Source organism: Hibiscus syriacus, unplaced genomic scaffold, assembly GCF_006381635.1.
Source record: "Hibiscus syriacus cultivar Baekdansim isolate YM2019G1 unplaced genomic scaffold, ASM638163v2 tig00116951_pilon, whole genome shotgun sequence".
Lineage (NCBI taxonomy): Eukaryota > Viridiplantae > Streptophyta > Magnoliopsida > Malvales > Malvaceae > Hibiscus > Hibiscus syriacus.
Window position 1 is genome coordinate 5,320,072 of NW_024063482.1, and position 16,579 is coordinate 5,336,650.

The 16,579-nt window shown below is 35.8% G+C and overlaps 1 protein-coding gene and 2 pseudogenes across 1 annotated transcript; all 3 read right to left on the minus strand.

The window, feature by feature from the left end:
- The window catches only part of LOC120188785, a 62,567-nt pseudogene extending 56,771 nt beyond the window's left edge, over positions 1-5,796 (minus strand).
- A 619-nt stretch (positions 5,797-6,415) lies between these two features.
- LOC120188787 (BTB/POZ and MATH domain-containing protein 2-like) lies at positions 6,416-11,329 on the minus strand. The gene is made up of 5 exons (XM_039192183.1): positions 11,188-11,329; positions 10,707-11,151; positions 8,843-9,191; positions 8,127-8,403; positions 6,416-6,971 (listed from the first exon to the last, which is right to left on the minus strand). The coding sequence occupies exons 2-5, from the start codon at positions 11,120-11,122 to the stop codon at positions 6,793-6,795; spliced, it is 1,221 nt and encodes a 406-aa protein (XP_039048114.1). The 5' UTR covers positions 11,123-11,151; positions 11,188-11,329; the 3' UTR covers positions 6,416-6,792.
- A 779-nt stretch (positions 11,330-12,108) lies between these two features.
- On the minus strand, positions 12,109-15,935 carry LOC120188786 (annotated as a pseudogene).
- Between the last annotated feature and the right edge of the window lie 644 nt (positions 15,936-16,579).

Consider the following 16,579-nt stretch of genomic DNA (forward strand, 5'->3'; position numbering starts at 1 on the left):
TTGTAGAAAAAGGAACGTTGGTTTCTTCTCAAATATTATTTTTTGTACAGCTCGCTGTTTTTCTTTTTTACCCAATCCCCTAATATTCCAGAACATAATGACTAGCTTTGGCATAATATTTAGTACAGTAAGACCAAACAGTCCCCGGAGTTCCCGCCAACTCAGCTAACCCTACTCAAGCCTTTCTCCAAATCCATTATTTTTTCCAGAAAAGCCTTCTTTCCTTCCTTGAAAGATATACCCAATAACTTGTTAATTTCCCAAGTAGCAATAGCTTTGTCCAACATCAAAGGAAAAGCTGAGGAGGATATTGTAGAAATTCCAACTTGATCAAAGCATCCCTAATGAGGGATCTTTTGAATCTCCTTTTGAATCTAATCCTACTTGAACCATCACTATCCTCTTCTTCAATAACAGCAGCCTCTTGAATTTAAGAATGACATCCTCTTGAGATTAAAGCACTTCCCATCTTATTTCTCAATTCCCCCTCTGATACATCATTAAAACCCTGCACAATCGGAAGCCAAATATTCCTCTCCCTATACCTGCTGTATACTGTCTTATAAATTCTGACCAACCTTCTTCCAACCGGGGCACTCTTCAAGGATAATGAGCTTATAGAACGAACTTGCGAACCACATCGTGAGCTTATCTCCTGAAAACCTTCAACAGAGCCCACTGCAACTTCATTCCCTGCTGTATCCTTTAATCCAACCTCTTTTGTTAAATCATGTTGACATTCCGAACCTTTACCCTCTTCCCCTAATCTGCTGAAAAGATTATGACTTATTTTTTTTACTAGTGTAACCGAGGGTAATAATGTTTACTGCTGGACCAGCAGGAATTATTTTCTTTGTTGATGATACGAGTTCATTGCTCTCCAATGACTGGGCCTGAATGATATCATTTGATTTTTCTTTGTTTGTAATACCCAACCCAGTAAAATCTCCCTTTTTACTGCTCCCATCCACTTCGGTTTCATATTCTATGCCCACTCCTGTCCTCAAACCAAGTCTCACGTGTTCCCCTAAAAGAGATGTATCCACCTTAAGCCTTGAATTATGGTTAACCTTATCATGCCCTAAAGTTGCAACTCCCATGCTTTTCTGCTGGATGGGGACAAAATCTGCTGTTGTATCCTCATTACAGAAGTCAACAGCCGAAAGTTTTTTTGTTCCTCTTATTTTTTTTAAACTCCCCCTCGATATTCGTGTTACCCCCTTGACGTGAATCCCGAACCCATGCTTCTACTCTGTTTTGAACCTCCACTTGGTTCCTGTCCGACGAATTTTCCTCCCAAGGATCCACTGATTCATCCTCTTCAACCACATCAGCTAACTTAGGAAAAAAAATCTTCACAACCTTCTACCTTAATCTTAATAACGAACGACCTTCCATACGTGTTAATGGTGGCATGGGAAGGAATATCAAACGGGCTCTCAACCCTCAACAGCATATGTGCCACTCTGCAATCCAACCTTTGGGTTGTTTGCTCTAGAATTTTCACTAGCTTGCCCCATCTCGATGCCATACTTGTAAAGAATGAAACCGACCAGAAGTTTAATGGAACACCAATCACGGATATTGCACAATAAGATAATGGAACACACCCATCTTCCGTAACAGGCTCCAGCATTTCGAACCAGAAGGATAGAGCCTCCCACTTATCTTTCATCGCTGCCTCTTTCTCCTCCACTGTCTGGAAAAATAACAAACATGCATTTTTTGCATAACCCCACCTTACCACCTTGACATTGAAGCCCTCGTTCCATAATTCCTTCTGTACAAAATCAACTTCAAAAGTTGCCTTGCAAATGCCTGTTAAAGACGATCTCAGCCATAGCCTTTCCTCCATTGGAATAAAAACTTCCAAAGGTTTTTTCGCGTCCCTCTTAACCCCCACTACTATATCCTTGTATGTCCTACCGTCATGAAACTTGTTCAACATTTCCTTCTTCACTACATCTCAACTGGAGATATGGATCTTCTCCCTTTCGAATCCTCTGCTACAGCATCTATGTACCCTTCCACGCTATCACACTTCATACTCCTCGTAGCACTATTCTTCTGATATTTCGCAATCGTCATTGATATTCTCCTCCCATCGAACATGGCGTTATTCATCCTTTCCTTAGCATTAATCAGATCCTCCTTGCTTGCAAAATGCACAAAAGCAAACATATTTTCCTTGTATTTAGGTCTGTTATTAACAAACGGAATTAACACCTTAATAACCTTGCCATGATAACTAAAACTTTGCCATAAAGCACTTCTATGCACCCTCCTACTGAGATTATCGACGAATACTGCCCACGTTTCTTTTCCAAGAATCACTCTACCCTTGCCTGAAGAACCATTACCTTTCGACTCCTCTCTCTCTCTCTCTAACTCTCTCACTCATCTTTGTTCTCTGTCTTAAATACATAATATGAATTATTATCATATCAAAATTTGTATAAATATATAATATCTTAAACACAATTTTGACAAGTGAAAATACATATATATGATGAGAATACAACAATTGCCAAGTCTACATATACACAAAAACACATACATAGATGTATGTACTTCTGAATGTATATTTGGAATCAATAAAAGAATAGAAGAATGATTGCCCTAGATCAACAAGAACTCAATCAAGTTTGCACAAATTCTTACCCTCTGAACAAGCCTCAAAGCTGCAATCCATAAACCTAGAAATGTATCGTGCCATGTTGTACCATTGACTGCCTGTAAAGCCTTTACTAAACCTGCAAGGTTAACCCTGCCTTAGTAACATTATTGAAGTACTAGAATATTTTCTGCTTCAAGTGATACAATGTATTGAGCATTTGAAGACAAGTTTTAACTAGTACCAGTAAGCGTTTCAGTAGCACCAGTTGCAGCCACCTTTGATCCATCCATAGCATCCTCAGATCAATAGGAAGCCAAAGTGCAGAAGAACTAGTTCCGTGACACTGACCAGATGAAGATGCTAGAGACCGCCTGCCCATGACAGCATGAAACTCTTGTCATGATATTGTTTTACATTCTCTAGATAGAACTTCATGTGTATCAGATGTCAACTGCAGAAGCGTCTCTGGTGGTATTATATGTTTTGAATTTCGCAATGACATTGACTTTGCTGCAAGAACTCTTAATTGCTGAATGAAAGCTTCCCAATGTGATGGCCTAAGAAGAGTAATGGAATCTAAGTGTTAGTCACATCACATCTTACTCAATCAACTCAAATCATTGTCAGGACCCCACCCAAGTTCAGTAAATCAAATTCTTCATTAAATTTTGACATTACATAAAGTGAAAAGGAGTCAAATGAATTGATGGTAATTTCTCATTTGTCTCTTAGTCATAGGATGTAACTAGCACCGTAAACCCTCCACAGAAAAAAAAATTAATAGCAGATAAAGGTCTTACATGTTTTTCCATGCCAAGAAAAGAATCCTTGAAATCACTTTATTCTGCAGAAACTCCCCAATTATCTCAATAGCTATCGTACTATTTCCCTTATACAGCACATCACGGTGTTCATTTCTCATCTTATTACAGTTATCAGCAGTATCTATGTCCATGTTTTGAGTTACAGTAGGCCATATTGATTTCTTTTCTGGTATAAGTTCCAGTAATCCTTCATCTTCTAGAGACGCATCAAGCAGTTGCAATACAATTAAAAAAACAAATTCAACTAGAAGCAGACCAGGTTCACACACTTGAATGCCAAATATCAGGGAAAGATGTAGAACATCATCTATTGATTTCATAATCCTGTAATTTCAACATAAACTTGCATTAATACATATTGCAGCAACTTAGCATAGTGTCTGTAAAAGGATATGAAGCATAGGAAAAAGTAGAGAAGTTTATACAATCAGATCAAACCATTTTCATAAAATAGAGGCTGGCATGAATTTAGCTAATAATATTTCTTAAAAGAGGGGAAAATATTGCCAAATATCTCTAACTAATCTTGGGTTTTATTCTAACTAATAAAGAGGTCAACATGAATGGCAATTCATAAACAAGCCATACTTCTACAGAAACAAAAGAGGGGGTGAAACCGAAGCTTACATGTGATAATTTGGCCCGTTGATTTGACATTTAACTGAAAAAGTATGTCTCCTAAGGAGTTCCATGTAAAGACGATATGCTGTAGGATGAAACTTACGATTTGGAATGACCCTGTCGTAGAACCAAATGTCAGTATCAGTAAAAGAAATAACATATAAATAGGCACCTTCCCACAAAATCATGACCTCACCGGCTAGCCATTGCTAAGCAATATTTGCGGGTGGAAGACTTACAGATAGATGTTTTGTCCAAAAACTGAAATATAGCTATTTAATGACTGCAGTGTAACATAAAATTCTAATTGAACAGAAAATTTATTCAGAACCAAGATAATAAGAATAACAACAGCGACAACAACAAATCCCCAATATTGTCAGATACCCTCGAACTTTTGGTCACTCACAAGCAAATGGACATTAAAAGTAAAACGTTTAGACTGCTAATAGCCATTAAAGAAAGAAAAACAGAATCAAATAATACATTTAATTATTTAACCTTTGACGAGGAAACATGGTAGCTTGTTTATTTTCCTAAAACATCAGCCTTTATAATTTTGTTGCTTTAATTAAATAATGCCATAAAACAGAGAGAAGGATTGAAATGAAAGCAGTTGTGATAAATAGGTCCTTTCAATGATGAACACAAATCCGCCATAAAACCCGAACTTGGCCATGCCCCCGGCACCACCATCCACTTCACCATGTATGCATGCATAGCTGTAATCATCTTTTACGCCAGAAACGGAATTTAAAACAATCATAATAGACAACCGTTGTCACTGATTCCTACATGAGAAAAGTGTCCACAGAATCTACAGCATCCTTTAGTCATATGAACTGCGGAGTCTTAATGTGTTTAAAAGTAAATTGAAGTAAGGCCTACGAATGGTTGATGCTATCAACTTAAAAGCGCAACTCAGCTCAAGAACCAAACCAGAATACAAGTCACCAATTTAAAATCAAATAAAAATGCCCATTAAAATAACAAAAAACAAGCAATAGTCGCAAATATCATCCACAGTAACCAACGCAAATACAAGCTCCATGCCCTTAAGCAAAGCTTCGGTTTTGAGTGTTCTGAAAGAGTTTCCCAGGCAAGCTATCATATACGTACGTATGTATTCTGAAACAAGCTTAAAGAAGAAAGGAAAACAACCTTATAGAGAGAAGGGCGAGAACGAGCATAGGAGGAGCAAGATTGGCAGTCAAGGCCTTCTCCAGGAACTTCCACGTGATGGGCAAGTGATTATCGCAGCATATATGGGAGACAAGAAGGTGAGCCAGGTCGATCGAAGGCAATGAAACCCCAGCTGAGTTAAGCCTATAACTCAGTTGAACCGCCCAAAGAAGCGGGTCACTGTTCTTCTCCTGAGCCGATTTAGTCTGCTCCAGAACCGATTCCCATACCGGTCCCTCCGCTACGGAAACCGCCATGCCAGCTGCCGTCGCCGCAAGTTGGAGGTCAGGAGTTTGATTTTACTAGTCTTTAAAGTGGAGTTAATCGAGTAGAGAGAAAGTTGAGTCACGGAATCTCCGTCGTTGTCCCTTTAAACCATGGCAGCAATACCGAACTATGGGGTCACCATGATTGAAAGAAAAATTATCACTGCGTAAATCAGAAAAGTAGGCTTTTTGTAATATGATTGTGAAGCATAGAAGCAGTGTAAAGGGATTTTTTTCTCTCTTTTGATTTTGACTCCAATTACAGGGACAATCAGTCAAATTTGGGGGCTGCTTGGTTTTTCATTCATCTGCGTGTTCTACAATACAAATATCGGATTATGATTATCCATCAGACCTAATAAATTAAACTGCTGCGAATTAATAAATCTTTCGCCCAAAGACTAAACCCTGATGTAATGGATATTCTACCGCGTATGTATATATTAATATAAATTTATATATTGTCATTAAACTATGGTAAAATAGTCTTTTTAATCATTTAACTTTTAAAATATTATAAAATAAGCATTACATTTTGGATTTCATTAAAAAGAAATATTGATATTTAATTATCATTAAGGGTTAATATGACATTAAATTTTGGGTTTCGTTAAAAAAATATTGACACTTAACTATCATTAAGGGCTAATATGACATATTAAATTAATAAAAAATATCTCATTTATTCCATCAATTGTGGCTAAAATTTTGTTTTTGATATTTTTCAATAATTTTGAATAGTAATTTCAAAAAAATAGAAAAATGATTTTTAAATGTAGGGATTTTCAAATTTTATTTTTGAAATTATAAATATATTTTTTAAAATTATATTTAAAACTATTAAACAAAAGTTAAAGAATTGAATCACATTGTTCAATAAAAAAATATTTATAAAGGGAGATTCTGAACCATGGATTAAAAACAATGAAATGTACATGTAAAACCGGTAAGCACTTGCAGACTCCTCCAAATGTTCTTTTAGGACGTCAATCCTTGTAAAGCACAGACACTGATCAAAGTAATACCACCAAGTACTACAAATGTCCAAAGATATATATGCATATACATACATACATACATATATATATATATATATATATCTGGAAATACAAAGCAAATAAAACAATGGACATCAAACGAAAAACTACATTTACATCTCATAGATGCACAGAAACTCTCATAACACTGGAAAATTTTTCCTAATCCTAGAGAATTAATCTTTCCTTTTGGGGGGTTCTGAAATACGGAGACAAGGGGAACAATATTAGCTAGCGGTGGCTTACTATATTCGTTGCTTCACCCGTCTACCATTGGCGTCACTCCCATCCGGATTGACTTCATTCCCATGTCTGCATATGATCATGGAGTGCTCGTTCACTCTAGCCACATGCTCCAATAGCTCAGTCAAGACAGACGGGCAACTTTCCTTCAGGTACTCGAAACCATCTGTTTGCATTACAGCTGCAAAACACATAAAAAAATAAATGATTCAAGAAACATTGTTACAAAAACCGCAAAATATTGATATTTATCTCACATTAGAGGAACAGTGAGTGAAACAAGAGAGCTAATAATTCGATAAAACATATTGCAGGCAGAATCATTCATTCTAGAGAATAGCAAAGAGAATGTATTGGGGCACTTGCAGCCAAAATGTTATCGGTATAAGAAAATTTCCCGAAAATGCAATCTATATGTAACTTGTTCAATAAAGGTACATAAAGTAACATGGCATCACTCCTCGGTCAATGATGATTCCACTTTTAGCCAGAGCAAACTCATTCGATTAAAACTTGAGGAAATACTCTCAAAATTCCAGACCTTCATTCAATTGCAATAATCACCCTTGCATAATGCAACATGCAGAGTCCCATCACAGGCCGAAATCCAAAATGACGAATTCAATGTAGTTGCAAAGGGTGGAAAATCCAAGCATTCAACAAACAGCACAGAACTAAACGAAGACTGTTATATTTGATTGCACGAAGAATGCTAAGCAAGTGGACTACGGCATGATCAAACTACAAGAAAGCTTGAACTTCTACGTGGATATGACTGCATTTAGCAGTGGCATTTATGGCTCGTAACATTACAACATATCATATATTAAAAAAGGTAAAAACTATTTACTTTCCATCAAGCTCCAATGTCAGACTGAAAAGCAAAGCTCTGTAATAACGAGTTAAAAATGACATTTGCTATACATTAATATTGAAAATATGGTTTTAAAATTAAATGGTATGGCCAGTAATATATAAATAAGATGTTAAAAGTTCAATTTTTATCACTGAAACATTATTTAATAAAACATTAAAATCAGTTTTTGGCCAGTTTTCAGCTGGTTCATGGCCAGTTCAATAGATCTTCATGTATTCAGTGTGTTCCAGACCAGACAGGCCACCAGTTTCCAGTTGAACCGGCTGGATTGATCCAGATTTTTCTTCTGATGGGCAGTCCTTAATTTCAACAATTTCATATTAAGTAACAAAGAACATTGTGGACTGCCCTTCTGATAATTAGCATAATAAAATAAATCTTCCCTACTAAAATAATCTTTATGCCGCAACAAAATCTTGAAACAAAATTGATGTAAACACCAAAGCAAAAAGAGTTCACCTCTAAGATTTTCCGGCATTGCAACAAACTTGAGACACACAGCTTTCAGCAGGAAACAATGATGCTGCTCAGCCAATGCTAATGTAGTAGCCACAGTGTTGATGGTAACATCCTCACAAAGATTGGCCTCGCAGAGTAATCGCAGCCTATCTAGCCCATACCTATCTGCAGCGGCAAGCAGGTGCTGAGACATCAATGCGGAGGCCCACTTTGAGTTGAGACCAGTGAGCTCTTGCATATCAGGTAGAGAATCCCAGTATATAAAGTGAAGTATTGCCTGAAAAGTTAAATTTTAGGCAGAGAAATGGTATCAGTAGTCATTACTAAAGAATGCTTGCTCTAGCTTAATGAGTTAATGGTAACTTCAAATTCGGCATGATTGTCATGACTTTTGAGAAATGTAAGAAATACACATACATTGACTACCCACATGTGCGTGACATTAAGCAATTAAGGGCTCAAGACAGTAGATGCGATAATCATGACTTCAAAAACACAACCCTACCCTAATGTTTCTATTGAGAAGTTTTCACTGACTAGTTACAGGCATCAGGATTGCTATCAAAAGCAAGTTGATTTGGATCCGAGGGCAGTCCATATTATTCGTGGCAAGTTGGCAGCTTGACACCATGCATCCAACATTGGTGCATTATCAAGGATAAGAAGCATCATGAGTTTTTTTTTTCAATATAATAAGAGGGGGGATTGCACTAAACCTTGAAAACTGGAGCTTCTATATCTTCAATTTTTATTTGCTTTGTATTCTGATCCTTCATTGGTCCAAAAAGTTGTGCCCTAAACACAGGAGAACGAGCAGCAAGTACCAATTTGTGGGCAGGAAAGACTTCCCCATCAACTTCAAAGCTTACATCAGTTCCCTTTCCACTTTCTAGTAGTCTCCCAAAATGTTGACTGATGTTTGAAGGCGGAACAGCTATGGAGAAGATCTTAGGACCCTCTGTATGTGACTTAACAACACCAACACTACAGTGAACAGAGAGGCAATCGTCTTTGAGGTAGTCTGATTGTTCCAGTAAAGTTCTTTTGAAAAATCGTTTATATCCCCTGCATCAGATCAAACTAATTACTCCAGTACTCACCGATAGTTATCATATACAATGAGAAATAACAGAAACAAATAAACTATGCTTCTTTTTGTTCATTTTTCAGGGGGAAATTGGAGACAGGGTCAAACCCTGGAACTTGGTAAATGCCCCAGCATAGCAAGAAACCCATGGCCAAGTGACTAAGCCTATATTCTAATATATCATAACCAACAAATGTCTTATTAGCAGTTTTTTCCTGGTTAGTTAAGGTCGGAGTTGAACATCATAACATCAGAGGAGTACAGTAATCAAGAGCTGAATATTATAAGAGTTATTCAATCACACTAGCAATAATGTTGTTGTGTATGTCTTCTGTGAATCACTCCTTAATTGATAGTCACTGAATGCTTTATGAAGGCAGAAAAAAACCAAGCTATAGTTATATAAACAGTAGTGATTATTGACATAGAACACAGTTGAACGGAGATAGAAGCATAGCTTCAGAAAAGAACCCTTCTAGACAACAATCATACTGGAGGCATATGCAAAGCATGATATTTTTTTCTTTGCAAGGAAAAAAGAACATTGAAACAAAAAATATTAGCCTCGAGCATTCAACATTTAGTCACAGTACTCAATAAAAAGTAACTTCTACACACGTACAAAGCTGAAGAGTCTAAAGGAGCAGACACATGAATAAATAATAGACTTTTCTTTCTCCTTACTAATCCATACAACCTCTTCTCAAAATCATACACTGAATTTTAAAAATATTACATTTCTTCTTAAATGAATGCAAATAAAAGAATTTAAAAAATATTTACGGCCGTTCAGGCTATTGACAACAAATAATAAGAAAATCATATTGCATCTACATGTACCATAGAATAGCGGGGAATAACATTAAGAGAAATAACAAACTTTAGCATATATGTCTGGTGCATTATTTACAAGCCACTTCATTTGAAGCCAAAGAGTATATATCACCAGATAAAAGCTCATTACTCCAAATCTCCTAAGTTGGACAATTTGAGCATCTTCGTATTTCATAATCGTATTTAAGATATTTTATATTTATACAACTTTGAATAGTCCATAATTTACGTTGTATAGATTTTGACATACTTGCATATTGTAAAACAAGTCTTTCCCAGCATTGCAAGGTCTAATATTACCTCTATCATATCACTATTTTATGCAACAAACTTGATATTCAAAGATGCCCAAATCCCTAAGAATCAACATAAAGTTCAATCGATGAAACAAGAAAAGACCCAGAATCCAGCCCTTTAACAACATCAACTCAGCCAGCGAATTAAAATGTTAGAACACAAGAAGCACAAGAAAAAATCATCAAGTTCTTAGCAGCAATACACTTAAACCAAATTAATTGGTCCAGCAGAAGAACCACGATTAAGGCACCAAACCCCAAAATCCACCAATACATCAATCAATCCAAAGAGAAATTCGCTATTCTAGAACCCAATCAAAGGCCCAATCCCCCCACAACACAGAGAGAGAGGAAAACTCTTACCACATGCTGCCGCGATACTTAAGCGTATAAGGCCCAGTCTCAAGCGTCCTCCCGAAATGGCTATGCACCTTATGTTGTTCTTTCCCGCTTTGGTCCAAAAGTGTGAGCTCAAAAAGCGCCCTTACGTCGGTCCCCTCGCTTGCCAAAGCAATGAACAACGAAACGTAAGTGGCGTTATCTTCGGGACTTTTTCCATCGGGATAAAAATAGATAGCCCACAAAAATCCACCCACCATGAACGTGTCGGAAGCTATGTACTTTCCGCTCCCCAAACCTTTAGACAACGAATATCCCGTGATCTTGAACTGGTGAGACCCGTTCACCGTCTCTGTCACCGACGTTGAAGTCGTTGTCGCGCTGACGGAGGTGGCCGAAAAGGAGGATGGCTTCGATGTTTCCAATAGAACCTTCCCCATATGCCCTCTGATAAAATTATAATTTCCTTAAACGTGAAATTGAGGCTTTGAAAACTTTCTTCTTCTTAATTAATATTGAAAAAGAATTTTCTCGGGAAAGCGAAGGATTCTATTGGGGAAATTTGGGGTTCTTTTGATTATCTGATAACTGGAGGGTGAAATTCTAGGGTTTCGGGAGAGAGAATTGGGAGAAGTGGGAAAATGATTGAAGATGGTCTTTAATGGAGCTTTTTCCTGAATAAAATTTTTTTTTTTATTCCTCTCCTATTACGTATTTTTTAATGTTAATGTACTTAAACTGAATTTTATTTACTCCTTGAATAAATTAAATGTCCATAGTTTTATTTTTATTGTATTTTGACCATCACAGTTTTATTTTTTAGTGGGAAAACATTTTTAATGAAAACAACGATTAAAACGTTAAAATTTTAATAGCATTTGTATGACATTAGCGTGTGAAAATCTATGTGTATTGTGTAATTGAGTTTTTATTTTACTTTTTAATATTTTTAAACTTATACGAAAGAAATGAATTTATTTATATTTTAGTATTCTCTCTAAATTTTAAAATTACATCCATTGTCTTCATTGTTTTATTAATATTTTATTTTTACGCGGTCAAATTTTAAATAAAAATGTAAACTAGAATTGCATATCTCATATCTTTCAAAAAAGATATCATTTATTTATCTAAAGATAAATAATTGATTGTTGGGATAAAGAGTAAACTCAGTACTGAAATTATTATTAAAATATATTTTGTTTTAGAGGAAAAATAATATTATTATAAGGATATTTCTATATTTTCAATAAAATAATTAAAAGTGTAAATTACACCAAATACCACTAAACTTTAGGTGTTGTATCATTCTTACTACACATAATTTCTTAACTACTTATCCATAATGCAAGTATATCATTCTTACTATTCACATAAATGAAATTCAAGTCCAAAATTTCAAATTCAAGTTTCCAAAAGAAAGCATAATAAAAGCAGTTTAATTTGTGATTTTAGATCAGAAAAATGGAAAAACAATGCTGGAAAACGCAATGAACACAATTTCCCAGCTTTATATCAGTAACAATCTATGTAGTAATTCAAGAACAAAAAGATGTTTACCAACTGATTGATCCATCAATTTCTTCATTCTGCAACCTAAGAGATTGACGAGAAAACCATAAATAAATTTGAACACAGCAAAACTTCTTAGCTCATTACTTTTGACACTACACCAGCACCGACTGTTCTACCTCCTTCCCTCAAGGCAAATCTTTGTCCTTTTACATTCATGGCAAGCAACAAATTAGGACTGTTATATAAATTCGGACACCGGCATATGAGATTGTTCTTATGTTGTGTCACTGTCAGATCTTCATCAAGGTTACGAAACTGCGCCAGCGGTCAAATTGGTTAGATATGAATTTTTTACAGGATAAACTGGTTCTCCACCATTTTCCTCAAGAAAACCCGATTTTATATATTGATACCCAGACCAGAAGCAACATAGATCCTGATTCTATTCTAACGGAACTCCCGATTGATAATTTTATAAATTATCTTTGCGAAAGAAATAAGAACACCTGCAGCATACCTGCTTCAAGAGGTACAGGTGAAATCAACTCAAAAGTTGCAATAACATTGTCCCCTGGTAGAACCATCTTAACACTTTCAGGTAATTCCACTTTTCCGGTTTCATCTGCAGTCCTCAGATAAAACTGGGGACTGTAATTTGATTCAAATGCCGTGTGTCGTCCACCTTCATCTTTCGTGAGGACATATATCTCTGCCTCAAACCTCATGTATGTCTTTAAGCTTCCAGGTTTGGCAATTACCTAAGCAGTTGGAAGATATCAGATGTTTTATGATATCTTCTTTTTTGCATATCAAGCTCAACAAAACTATCTTACCATTAAATTTTTTCCCCAAAAGCTAATAGTATCATTATAAAACATGTGATTCACCTCAAATTACGGAAAACTGATAAATAGATTGAGTTACTATAATTGTCTGTTGCTACAGAAAGATGTGAAGTAGCCGGATCAGTGCCATTTACCATTCCACGCTGCACGTCCTCTCTTTTTAGGCCACGCAGAAGGAGTCCGACATTATCACCAGCCTATAAGAACATCCACACACATAAATATAGTTCGATACCATATGCAGATGAACCTTAGAAGCTCAAAGTGTCTCTACTATAATAGTTCAATTACCTGTCCTTGATCCAAGATTTTCTTGAACATCTCAACCCCAGTTACTGTAGTTTTTAAAGGGGCACCCTGCAGAAAAAAAACAAACTTTTTGGAACTAACAGTAAATGGCATTTTATTGAAAAATCAACAGCACCATTCATGGAACACCTATTAGCTGACTAGATCAGAATATGAAAAGAAAACGGACGACCTAACAGAAATGACAAGAAAAAACCTGCGTTAACCCCAAAATTTCAACTTCTTCACCAACTTTAATGGTTTAGGGTTTGTTGCAACAGTTCCTCTTCCCTTCAAGACACCAACTGATATCATCAGAGAAGTACAAGTATAAGAGAAGAAGAAAGAAATCCACGGTTCTCTACCTGAATTGAGAAAACATCTTCAATTGGCATCATGAAAGGCTTGTCAAGTTGGCGCACAGGATCAGGAATGTATTGATCTACAGCCTTCATTAGTTTCAAAATTGCAGTTTTGCCAATTTCCTCATTTGTACCCTGTAAGGCCGACAATGCTGATCCCCTAATGATAGGTATTTCATCCCCAGGGAACTTGTAGAAGCTAAGAAGCTCTATCACAAAGATACAATGATGTGAATTAGATCAAAGAAGCCACATCAATGAATAAAAAAAGGTGACAGGTTGTATAACTCAAAAAGATTAGATACCACGAAGCTCCATTTAGACAAGCTCCAGCAACTCTGGATCATCAACGGCATCGACTTTATTCAGGAATCACACAAGTGAGGGCAAACCAACCTGCAGAGTGGTACTTGCCAATAAGTAAATAACTTTCCTCTTAAAAACACAGACAAACAACCATGATAACTAAAGCTTCAAGCTGCCATTAGCAGTGATATCCACCTGGCGGGCAAGCAGAATATGTTCCTTAGTCTGTGGCATGGGTCCATCAGGAGCAGATACAACCAGAATACCACTATCCATTTGGGCAGCACCAGTGATCATATTCTGTAGAACAAGATACAGTTAACGCACTGGTCATATGGTGTTTGATGGGTAGAGTCAAGATGTGCGTTAAAAAACAAAAATGAATCAATGAATCTGTCCGATTAATATTATTAAAATGTGCCTATGTTTGTCAGATTAGATGAGACTAGAAGTAGAACTGATATTTAAAGGTGTAATAAGAGAACAAATAGAATAAAGATGTTATAGTTCCATTGACAAAGTAAAATCACATGTTCCTTGTAATAAGAGCTTCAGCACTCCTGTACAAGACATTATAAGATTTAGTGCTTCTTGCTTCATCCTCTCTTTATAACATCTCCAGCAAGGTTATACAGCAAAAGAATCCAGAAACATAATTTCATTTACCATAATAAATAGACAACTTACTTTAACATAATCAGCATGTCCAGGGCAGTCCACATGTGCATAGTGGCGTTTCATTGTCTCGTACTCCACATGAGCCTGCAAAAACAAATCAGGCATTATAGCTTGTGGTGGAAAAGATCAAAGAGAGCTAAATGCATTAAACATCTCTATTCCATAAAAACCTCTGAACAAGCAAGCCTGATGCCCTGACATGGGGAACAACAAAATTTACCAACCGTTGCAATGGTAATTCCTCTCTTTTTCTCCTTAGGGGCCTTGTCAATTTCATCAAAGGCAACAGCCTTAGCTTTCCCTTCATCAGCTAGAACCTATTCACAAAAGGCCAAACATATCATCAGTTCACTAATGTAACATCGAATTTAGAACTAATCGAAAGTGACACTGTTTGTGGAGAGAAACTAATAAGTTTACCAACAAAAGCCAACCTTTGTGATTGCTGCAGTCAGTGTGGTCTTTCCATGATCAGCATGCCCAATTGTTCCTACATTCACATGAGGCTTCCTGGAAAAGAAAATCATCATAGTAATAAGGAAAAGGATCCAAAATGAAAATCCATTTCACCTACTCGGGTATCCATGCGGTGTTTGTGTATTTTAACTGTATATTAATAATATAAATCCAACACATTAATAATTCATATAATTTAAATTTTGAAACATTTGTGTATTTAACATTCATGAGATTTTTTGTGTCATGTTTAATATTGCTTCTTTCTCATGTTTCAACACATATACCAATAAACCTCACAAAAATTCTCACCACTTCTGCCGTTGAAGCTGGTACCATAAAAGCGTAAGGAACGACCTTTTCCATTCTTAAAGCCATAATCTTTACCAACTAAACACCAAATCACTAATCAACAGGGTTAAAAGCATTAAAGATAAAAGAGACAATTTAATTAGCACATGAAAAGAAGAGAAACCAACGTGCGAGTAAAAGTAGCCATGGATCTCGACCAAGGGTTAGAATTAAGACCAACTGCCGCCTCATTTCCAATGATAAGATCAGAGACTGAGAAACGGGAAGAAGAAGGAACGGAGCCACGTGAGGACCAGTAAATTGTGGAAGAGGCTGAAAAAAGGCGCCTCGAATTAGGGCTCCGGAGGACCACGGCAGCCATTATATCTTTTTCCTCTTAGGATTTGATTCGTTATTATGTACACGGTGTAGCGCAGGCAGATAGATGATTTCCAGGGAAGGGTTTTAGCTTCCAAGTTCCAACCATTGTTCTTGAGTCGTGGGTTTAGTGAAAATGAAAAGGGTTTAATTTGGAATATAAATATGGGTAAACTTACGGAATGGCGTTTTTCTTGTCACCGAGCCAAATATTTTAAAATTAAGTCGTCAACGTTCAAAAATTGACTAGAAAGTGTAAAATTTTAATGATAAAGAAATTATTTAATTATCTAGACTCAATACCGAATTAATGAAGTATAAAGTTAAAAATATTTATAATATTTGATAAAAATAATTAATTTTTTTTTTATTATTTTTAGGAGGACTTTAATTTTAATATTTTATTTTGGGATAATATATTAAAATAATCCTTGTTTAGATGGAAATAATTAATTGATTAACGGTCAACTCTTGTTGCTAACATGACAAATCATATCTGTCTAAAGCGATAACATAACACATATAATGCGACCAAAGTGATAATGTGGGATATGATATGTGTTCAAAGTGACGATGTAATATATGTTATGTGTATATAAGTAATTATGTATCACATATCACGAATACATAAATATTGATGCGACACATATTATATGGACGTAAGTAATAACATTATATATATATAGTATCATCATCACTTTTAAACACATAAAATTTATTGTATAAATCATAAAATATTAATTATTATTCTATTAATAATTTCAATTCAATTTAAATA

Excerpts from the sequence above, each read along its gene's own strand:
- LOC120188787 (XM_039192183.1), bottom strand. The coding sequence starts at position 11,122 with ATGGGGAAGGTTCTATTGGAAACATCGAAGCCATCCTCCTTTTCGGCC. Across the intron at positions 8,404-8,842 it reads TAGAAGCTCCAGTTTTCAAG|GCAATACTTCACTTTATATA; the intron begins GTTTAGTGCAAT and ends TTAACTTTTCAG. Across the intron at positions 6,972-8,126 it reads AATGCCGGAAAATCTTAGAG|CTGTAATGCAAACAGATGGT; the intron begins GTGAACTCTTTT and ends TGTGTTTTGCAG.